Consider the following 9,497-nt stretch of genomic DNA (forward strand, 5'->3'; position numbering starts at 1 on the left):
GCTGGGTCCCCCTGGGGAAGGGCTGTCTTTGCCCCCCCGGGGCAGGGTGCTGGGTCCCCCTGGGGAAGGGCTGGCTTTGCCCCCCCGGGGCAGGGTGCTGGGTCCCCCTGGGGAAGGGCTGGCTTTGCCCCCCCGGGGCAGGGTGCTGTGCTCCCCCCCTCGGCAGGGTGCTGGATCCCCCTCGGCAGGGTGCTGAGTCCCCGGGGCAGGGTGCTGTGCTTCCCCCCCGCCCCGGGCAAGGTGTTGTGTCCCCCCCGGGCAGGGTGCTGGATCCCCCCTGGGCAAGGTGCTGTGCTCCCCCCCCCCCGGGGCAGGGTGCTGTGTCCCCCCCCGGGGAAGGATGCTTTGCTCCCCCCCGGGGCAGGGTGCTGAGTCCCCGGGACAGGATGCTGTGCTCCCCATCCCCCCTGGGCAGGGTGCTGTGTCCCCCCCCTGGGCAAGGTGCTGTGCTCCCCCCCCCCCCCCCCGGGGCAGGGTGCTGTGTCCCCGGGACAGGATGCTGTGCTCCCCATCCCCCCCGGGCAGGGTGCTGAGTCCCCCCCGGGCAGGGTGCTGAGTCCCCCCCGGGGCGAGGCGGGGCTGGGGGCGGGTCGGTGCCGCCCCCGCTCCAGGCGGCCTTGAAATGCCATCGGCGGGCTCAGGGCTCAGCGCCGCGCAGCGCCCCGGCTCCCAGCACCATGGGCGGCAAGAAAGTCTGCATCGTGGGCTCCGGCAACTGGTGAGCGACCAGTGCCTGGGCACTGGGGTCCCCTCTGCCCGCGCATCGGGGTCCCGGTCCTCCCCGCGCCCCCCGGAGCCCCCGTTTCACCAGGACCCCCGTGATCCGTGGTGCACCGGGCTCCCTGGTACCCGCTGCCCACGGCTCCGCTCTGCCCACGCAGGGGCTCGGCCATCGCCAAGATCGCCGGCACCAACGCGGCGCGGCTGAGCACCTTCGAGAGCCAGGTGAGCATGTGGGTGCTGGAGGAGGAGGTGGGCGGCCGGCGGCTCACCGACATCATCAACACGGAGCACGAAAACGTCAAGTACCTGCCAGGGCACAAGCTGCCCCCCAACGTGGTGAGTGTGACCCAACGTGGTGAGTGTGGCACAACCTGGTGAGTGTGGCACAACCTGGTGAGTGTGACCCAACGGGGTGAGTGTGGCACAACCTGGTGAGTGTGGCACAACCTGGTGAGTGTGACACAACCTGGTGAGTGTGACCCAACGTGGTGAGTGTGGCACAACCTGGTGAGTGTGACCCAACCCGGTGAGTGTGACCCAACCCGGTGAGTGTGACCCAACATGGTGAGTGTGACCCAATGGGGTGAGTGTGACCCAACCTGGTGAGTGTGACCCACGGCAGCAGCCTCCGGTCTGGTGCTGGTAATAAATAACTGCACTGGGAGCTGCTGGATGTGCTCCCTGGTGTGCTGGGCACGAGGGGATGCACCGGGAAGCGTGGGACGCGGCTGCGCCTTCCCGGTGACCTTGGTCCGTGCTCGGACGAGCTGCAGCCCTGGCTGGCTTCGCTGCCTGCGTTGCTCCCGCTGGGCTTGGGGCCATGTGGCTGCCCCGAGCTGGCGGCGGCGGCGTGCGGGGAGCCGAGGTGGCATGTGGGGAGCCGAGGTGGCGTGCGGGGAGCCGAGGTGGCATGTGGGGAGCCGAGGTGGCATGTGGGGAGCCGAGGGGGCGTGCGGGGAGCCGAGGTGGCATGCGGGGAGCCGAGGTGGCATGTGGGGAGCCGAGGGGGCGTGCGGGGAGCCGAGGGGGCGTGCGGGGAGCCGAGGTGGCATGTGGGGAGCCGAGGGGGCGTGCGGGGAGCCGAGGTGGCGTGCGGGGAGCCGAGGTGGCATGTGGGGAGCCGAGGGGGCGTGCGGGGAGCCGAGGGGGCACGCGGGGAGCCGAGGTGGCACGCGGGGAGCCGAGGGGGCGTGCGGGGAGCCGAGGTGGCCTGTGGGGAGCCGAGGGGGCGTGCGGGGAGCCGAGGGGGCGTGCGGGGAGCCGAGGTGGCATGTGGGGAGCCGAGGGGGCGTGCGGGGAGCCGAGGGGGCGTGCGGGGAGCCGAGGTGGCGTGCGGGGAGCCGAGGGGGCGTGCGGGGAGCTGAGGGGGCGTGCGGGGAGCCGAGGTGGCATGTGGGGAGCCGAGGTGGCATGTGGGGAGCCGAGCCCACCGGGCTCGCTGGTGCTGAACATGATCCCAGCTCTTCCCACGGGACCAGCTCGGCTGCGTTTGCCCTGCTCTGCTCCGACCCCTTTGTCCTGCCAGCTCAGCGCCTTCGTCCCTTCCTTCCCTTACGCTGGTACCCCCCGCGGTCACTCCCAAGCCCCTTCTCCCCTTGCCCTGGCTTCGGGACACACGCGCTGCACAACTACAGGCGCCAGCTGCTGACAGCAGTCGTACTCTTCAGGTAGCGGAGCCAGACCTGCTGAAAGCCTGCGCCGGGGCTGACATCCTCCTGTTCGTGGTGCCCCACCAGTTTATTGGCCAAGTCTGCGACCAGCTCAAGGGCCACGTAAAGAAAGACGCGGTTGGGGTGTCGCTCGTCAAGGTGGGAGCGGGGGGAGCGCTGCCCGGGCTGGGGGGGAGGGCAGGGGGTACCCGGAGGCAGCCTGGATCTGAGAGGCTGCAAAGGGAGTCCTGGGATTTTGGAGCAGAAATTGGGCTCTGGGGGTGGGGATGGGGGCAAAGGGGGAGGGGGGCAGAGTCTTTGTGGGGATTTGGGGGCGTAAAGGATGAGAGGATGTGGGGGATCTCAAGCGCTGTGAGGAGTGGGATGCAGCTGAGCACTGGGGGGGCTGTCGGGATGGGTCGGAGCACTGCAGGACAGGGATCACGGAAGGGTTTGGGTTGGAAGGGACCTTAAAGACCACCCAGTTCCAACCCCCTGCCAGGGGGACCCCCCCCCACCAGCCCAGGGTGCTCCCAGCCCCGTCCAACCTGGCCTTGGACCCTTCCAGGGCTGGGGCACCCACAGCTCCCCAGTGCCAGCGCCTCGCCGCCCCCACAGTAAAGAATTTCTTCCAACAGCTGCTCTACATCTCCCCTCTTTTAGCTTAAACCCATTCCCCCTTGCCCTGGCACTATGTGCCCTCGTACAAAGTCTCTCTGGCGATGGGATGGGGGCTGGTGGGGCCAGGTCTCCGGCAGAGCAGGTGCTCATCTCCATCCCTGGTTGTCTCCCAGGGGGTGGACGAAGGACCAGATGGGCTGAGGCTGATCTCAGACATTATCCATGAAAAACTGGGAATAGAGATGAGCGTCCTCATGGGGGCCAATATTGCGAACGAAGTGGCAGAAGAGAAGTTCTGTGAAACGACCATCGGTAAGGAGCCGTGACCCCTTCGCGTTAGCAGCCCTTGTTTCTAGCGAGCAGGAAAAGGCAAATGGGCGAACGTGGTGCGGCTGGAACCGCTGCTGCCTGGCGTGAGCTGGCCCTTTGTCCCTGGGGAGTTAGGCTCCCGTAGGAGCTGGATGAACTCAGGGTTTACGATGTGATCGCTCCCTTCGTTAAAAATGTGCATTTCACAGACCCTGAGGATCAGGGAGCCTGCCTGGTGCAAATTAGAGGGGTGGCCACCGAGAGACCCTTTAGAAACAAGAGTCACCTTCGTTCCCTTGGGCTTCAAGGCACGCTCACCTGGATCTCATGTTGTTGCCAACCAGGGCCACTTGAAAGTTTATCTGGCGACTGTTCCTAACATCCTCCGCGCTGGCTGTGAGTTGTGCACAGCAGCCAAAACCAACCAGAAGGGTTTGGTGGGTTAGAAATTACGGGATTCCAAGCGTCTGTACGTTAAACAAATGCAAATGTGCTGTGCAGGAGGCTGCAGGGACTGGGGAGGTGTAAGCAGAGCGTGCTGGCGCTGCAAGCTCTCGCACAGGACACCTCAAGAACATGGGAGAATTTTCCAAATCCAAATGTGCAATGTTGGAAGATGCCTTTAATCTCCTGGGCGTGGAGTTTCTGCCTGGCTTGACACAGCAGTAGGGATTATCCCCATTTTCTGGGAATCCCGACGTTGAACCTTGCTTATCTGGCAGGCAATGTGTGCGTGGCGCTTTGTGGACCTGGAAAAGTTTAGCGATGTCTCTCCGTTGGGCAACAGGTTCCCCTTGCTACAAAGGTTGTGGTGGAGGAGAGCGGCACAGTCCTGCCTTAGGGTCTCCTTCCATCATCTTCCTCCTCCTCCCTTTGTCTCATCAGGCTGCAAGAACGCGCAGCACGGGCGGACGCTGAAGGAGCTGATGCAGACGCCAAACTTTCGGGTGACGGTGGTGGAGGAGGCTGACACCGTAGAGATCTGCGGGGCTCTCAAGGTGGGTGAGCTGCTCACCGGGCTTTGTGGGTCTTAGTCAGCAGGGCCTGTGGTTCTCTAGGAGCTCTGGGGTGGAGGCTGCCGGCTGAATGATCCTGCTGGATACTGCCCTGTGGCTCGCTGAGACCTTTGAGTCCCCCTTTGGAGGGATCTGTGGACGTGTCCTGTCCAGGGAGGAGGGATGACGATCGCTGGCATAGGCAGGGGCAGGCAGGAGCCTGTGCTTGGGATCACGCATGGACACCACAGAGCCCTGAGCTCCTTTGGGAACAGATCCCTCTGTGCTGCTGCTCTTTTCCAGAACGTCGTGGCTGTCGGAGCTGGTTTCTGCGATGGGCTCGGCTATGGAGACAACACAAAAGCTGCCGTGATCCGTCTGGGGCTGATGGAGATGATCGCCTTTGCCAAAGTCTTCTGTAAGGGCTCCGTCACCGCCACCACCTTCCTGGAGAGCTGCGGGGTCGCGGACCTCATCACGACCTGCTACGGTGGCCGCAATCGCAAGGTGGCCGAGGCTTTCGTCAAGACGGGGAAGGTAAGAGGAGCAGGGAGCAGGCAAGGCTGATGTCTGCAGGGAGATGAACCCAATTAGCATCGTGGTACCATGCCTTCGTTTGCTGCCGCAGCCTGGCTCCGGGGAGGGAGCGCGGGGCGGCGGGTGGGCTTGCAGGGTCCAGCTCCCTCACCGTTGGGTTCTTTCAGTCTATTGAGCAGCTGGAGAAGGAGATGTTGAATGGGCAGAAGCTGCAGGGTCCCCCGACGTCTGCCGAGCTGCATCGCATCCTTAAAAGCAAGAACTTAGTGGAGAAGTGAGTGCTGTCACCTCTCTCGTCCCCTTTTTGGGGCTGGGGCTGGGCTCTTTCCTGCAGCTGTGGGAGGGGAAGCCCCCCCTCAGCATCTCTGCTGCTCGGGTCGGTCTCTGCACTGCCCAGGGTGGGAACAGCCAACGTGCCGCCGTCCCACCCGCTCCCACCCTGTGGTCCTGCACGTCGCAGCAGAAGCCGGGGTGCTCTGCCAGCCGTGGCGACAGGGCAAGGGGTGACTTTGTCCATCTGCCCACAGGTTCCCCCTCTTCACAGCCGTGTATCGGATCTGCTACGAGGGCAAACCTGTTACCGATGTCATCAAGTGTCTCCAGAACCACCCTGAGCACATGTAGGTGGGTTCTGCCTGCAAAACCACTGATCCTGCCGAGAGGAGCCGAGAGCTCCTGCCCACACCTACTTGCTCTGCTGCTACAGCTTTGTAAGGGTTCCGGATTTCCTGGGAGCCTTTGCAGAGTTGCTGGAAGGGCAGAGGTTCCCTTTCCCAGCCCTGGACACTGCCAGCCTGAGCCTGGCATCTGCACGGAGGTACCTGCTGATCTCCCTTTCTCTCTGAAGGGCTCGTGTAACTGCTGCTGCTGCGTGGGGTCTGCCCAGCGCAGTGCTGAGCATTTTCCCCCTTTCAATTTCTCTTGCCCTGATGGATTCAGTTCAGGGACTCTGCCAGGTCATCCTGATGGCTCCGGGCTGTGCAGAAGGCACTGCCTGGAAGGACGAGCTTTGCTGTTAGCTCCACGGGGCCACTTTGCATGATGCCAGCCCTTTCCTGCTTGCTGCTGTTCTTGGCTTAACTCTCATGGAGCGGGCACAGCTCCCTGCGGGGCTCCACCGGGGTGGCTGAAGCTCCTCAGGACTTTCAAAGGGGCTGAGGATCACTCTTCTTTCTAAGCAACGCCAGCATAGAAGATAGCAGCATTCTTTTCCCACCCTGCCATGTGCTGCTTCCCCAGCCACCACCAGCTGCTCCTGGCGGACGCTGTGGCCAACGCTTCAGCTGCTCCTGGTGAACACCATGGCCAATGCTTCAGATGCGAGGGCAGCCCCAAGGCGCAACTTCCGAGCTTGGTTTGTTTAGCTTTTTTGCTCTTGCAATCAAACCTGGCCCCTGCACCCAGGGAACTCCCCTGTTGTCACACGTTTGCCTGTGCTAATTCCACGTCCACTGACTGTCCCTGGACAGCTTTTCTCCCTCTGGTCAGTTTGTCCTCTGGCTGGCTTGGGCAATGCAGGGACCAACTGCCCCAAAGTCTTTCTGAGCAGCTGGCAGGCTGCGTAACCCTTGGCAGCGTACCTGACAAAGCAGTTGGGTCATGTTGCTTTTAGATGAATGATCCACAGCGCCTTTTTGCCATTTCCTTGGCTTGCTCCGGTCTATGCCTTATCCCGGTCTTTTGCTTCTCCATGTGGCTTCCGAGAACACGGGTTCCGTGCTTACTTTCCCTGCTGTCTCCTGTGAGGGTGCTGGAAACTGCTAAGGCGCAAGGGGCAGCCGCAGACATGTGAGCCGCAGGAGGTACGAGGAGACCTCCAACATCACAGGAGGGGACAGAGGTCTCGTGCCTCGTGCTGTGCTGTTGAAACTTGCCCCTTGTCCAGGCGGGTGCCACGTGCCTCTCTGGTCCTCTGAAGCTGGCTCGCTCCGCTCGTGTTTGCTCAGGGCAGCGTGGCCAGCGGTTCACTGATCCCTGGCAGGGCTGGCAGGCCAGGGCTGCTGCAGGGCTCGCTGTCCACCCCCGTTCCGGGTCCTAGTGCTGCTGGGTCTCTGATTAGCAGTGTACTTTTATGAACATTTGAAAGAATAATAAACTCTGAGAGGTGAAGGGAGACATGCTCTTTGCTCTGTGGCTCTGGTGCATCATTGTCTTTGGGTTGTTGCCTGCTGGACCGGCTAAGAGCGCAGAACAAGGCACTGTCAGTTCCCTCCTGGCTCAGCACCCTTGAGTGCTGGCTCAGAAACAGCCAGAATGCCCCCGCAGGTCACTGTTCAGTCACAACGTAACACGGTGTCCCACTTGCTTTTCCTCAGCAGCGGTTCCGGCGTTAAAAGTTTGGCTGTAGGACCAAAGAGGGCTGAGACTGCGATGTTGAACCGGGTACAGAATCCTGACCCTTCTACCTGGGGCCTGCAGGAGCTGGGCCAGGACCCCACTGTGCCCCAGGTACCCCAGGCCTCCCCTTCTTTGATCTCTTGGCTTCTTGGGACACGCTGCATTGTTTTATTCATCTTTTCTCAACTGCTTTTCCCAGATTTGCCTTGTCCCTGTTTTTCTTTGAAATGCATCTCATACCGAGTGACCTTTCCAGGACTGTTAGCCCTCTGCTCAGCTCTTGCTAGGGGAATTCAATCTGCTGGCACTGCAGTTGTTTCTGTGCCTTTTATTAGACACGCTTTCTCACTAGGCACTCTACGACCTTTAAATTTAACTGAGCTATCGTACGGAAAGTAGCCAGCATCGGTTTCCTCTAATGAGGAACTTTACTGAGGTTGGAGGGAGGATAAAGGAAGTCCATCCAGCATGTTCCTGCAGGGCTGGCACAACTTCTCGTTCCCTTTGTCTTGAAGTGCTTCAGGAACCCCAGCTCAAGGCTGATGTAAGAGAGAGGGTCTGGGAGCGTTGCTCCCTCCACACGTTGCAGCCTCTCGCCTTGGCTCACTAGACTCTTGCCAGCACCTGCCCGCAGCCGCAGCAGCATCTAGAATTGTGTTTTGGACTTGCTGGTAGCTCCTCTGCTGTGGAAGTGCTTTGTGCATCCCTCCTGGCGTGGGTTTCTTTGCCCCAGGGTGCTGCTGGCAGTGGCCGAGCCCCTGCAGACCCTCCCAGGAAAGATCCCAAGCCTCACTTGGGGGCGGCTGTTGACAAATCTCTTGCTTTAAGCCTCTTAGACACCCCGTGCCTTGCACTAGTGCCGGAGTTCATGAGCTATAAAAAGTCTTCCCTTTGCCATTTAGAGTTATGTTCTGCAGCCTCAGCACATCCCGGCGCTTCAGGACTCTGCAGGAGCCACTGCTGCGCGGTGGCCTGGGGAAGGGACGAGGGAGAGGGGGGTGGCTGGCAGCCTGGGTGCCCACGAGCACCCCGAGAGCAGAGCAGCGCTGCGACAGCACTGTTCAGATGCCAGCGAGGAGCTCTGGGAGGCACCAAGAGCCTCTCTGGTGCCTTTGGAGCTCCTGAAGCCCTTTAGGAGCACCTGAAGCTCTTTTGGAGCTCCTGGAGCCCTCTAGGAGCACCTGAAGCCGCCCTGGAGCAGCTCCTGAAGTCCTCCTGGAGCAGCTCCTGAAGCCCTCCTGGAGGAGCTCCAAAAGCCCTTTGGGGGAGTGCCTGAAGCCCCCTTGGAGCAGGCTCCTCGTCTGCCAGCATGGGCTGGGCCCTCAGGCAGGCGCCTCAGCCAGGGTGGGCCGTGTGCGGCCTGGCCTCCAGCCGGTGCAGCTGCGGGCAGGCCCCGGGGGGCTGCCGGTGCCTCAGCGCCCCGCAAGGTGCCCGGTGCGGCGGGGCAGGGGCTGTGCCGAGGAGAGGGGCCCGGGGGGCTGGGGGCGCCGCCTGAGGTAAAAACGCGCGGCCGCCCGCCGGCAGGGGGCGCTGCAGGCCGCCGCCTCGGCGGACTCCACATCCCAGCAGGCAGCGCGGCGGCCCGCCGCTCTCACGTGACGGGAAGGGGCGGGGCGCTGCCCGGAAGTGCAGGGCGGTGGGACCGGAGCCTGAGCAGTGCAGGTAGGGAGATGGCGGGGGCGCCGGGGCACGCAGGGGAGCGCTGGCGGCCCCGCTGACCCCCGCCCTGTGTTGCAGGCGCGGTCATGGTGTCCGGCAAGCAGCTGGCGGATTTCGGCTACAAGGCCTTCTCCAGCTCCATGCTGCTGCTGACGGTCTACGGCGGGTACCTGTGCGGCGTCCGCGCGTACCACCTCCTGCAGCGCCGCCGGGAGCGGCAGAATGCGGCCGGCCCCGAGAGCTGAGGGGGGGGCTGGGGCCCCATCCCACCTGGAGGGGAGCAGCGACCCCCCCACCCCCGGTTCCCCCAGCCTGGGGGAAGGGAGGTCCGGCCCCGAGAGCTGAGGGGGGGCTGGGACCCTGTCCCACCTAGGGGGGAACAGGGACACACCCCCCCCCGACTCCCCCAGGCTGGGGGAAGGGAGGTGGGGCCCCATCCCTCCTCGGGGGAACAGGGCCCTGTCCCCCCCTCGGCTCCCCCAGGCTGGGGGAAAGGAGGTCCAGCCCTGAGAGCTGAGGGGGGTTTGGGGACCCCTCCCTAGCTCCCCCAGGCTGGAGGAAGGGAGATGGGGCCCCATCCCACCTCTGGGGGAGCAGGGACCCCCCACCGGCTCCCCCAGGCAGGGGGAAGGGATGTGGAGCGCAATAAAAACAATGTGAAAACACT

The 9,497-nt window shown here is 63.3% G+C and overlaps 2 protein-coding genes across 6 annotated transcripts; both read left to right on the plus strand.

Annotated features, from left to right (window-relative positions):
• Positions 1 to 628: 628 nt before the first annotated feature.
• On the plus strand, positions 629 to 8,996 carry GPD1 (glycerol-3-phosphate dehydrogenase 1). 5 transcript variants are annotated; one of them, XR_003558755.2, is made up of 10 exons: positions 629 to 718; positions 882 to 1,059; positions 2,391 to 2,531; positions 3,167 to 3,305; positions 4,188 to 4,300; positions 4,601 to 4,834; positions 5,002 to 5,108; positions 5,362 to 5,458; positions 7,150 to 7,282; positions 8,074 to 8,437. XR_003558755.2 is itself a non-coding variant. In XM_055697139.1 (9 exons), exons 1-8 carry the CDS (start codon positions 678 to 680, stop codon positions 5,456 to 5,458), a joined length of 1,050 nt encoding a protein of 349 aa, XP_055553114.1. In that variant the 5' UTR covers positions 629 to 677; the 3' UTR covers positions 8,909 to 8,996. The 5 variants fall into 5 exon arrangements, 2 of the variants coding, with proteins under 2 accessions (XP_055553114.1, XP_055553112.1); XR_003558754.2 differs by lacking the exon at positions 8,074 to 8,437 and adding an exon at positions 7,687 to 8,072; XR_008729952.1 differs by lacking the exon at positions 8,074 to 8,437 and adding an exon at positions 7,687 to 8,072 and having other exon boundaries at positions 7,153 to 7,282.
• On the plus strand, positions 8,917 to 9,495 carry LOC129734302 (cytochrome c oxidase assembly protein COX14). The gene has a single exon (XM_055697143.1). The coding sequence runs from the start codon at positions 8,917 to 8,919 to the stop codon at positions 9,073 to 9,075; it is 159 nt and encodes a 52-aa protein (XP_055553118.1). The 3' UTR covers positions 9,076 to 9,495.
• The last annotated feature ends 2 nt before the right edge of the window (positions 9,496 to 9,497 follow it).

The sequence above is a fragment of the Falco cherrug genome, chromosome 19 (assembly GCF_023634085.1).
Source record: "Falco cherrug isolate bFalChe1 chromosome 19, bFalChe1.pri, whole genome shotgun sequence".
NCBI lineage: Eukaryota > Metazoa > Chordata > Aves > Falconiformes > Falconidae > Falco > Falco cherrug.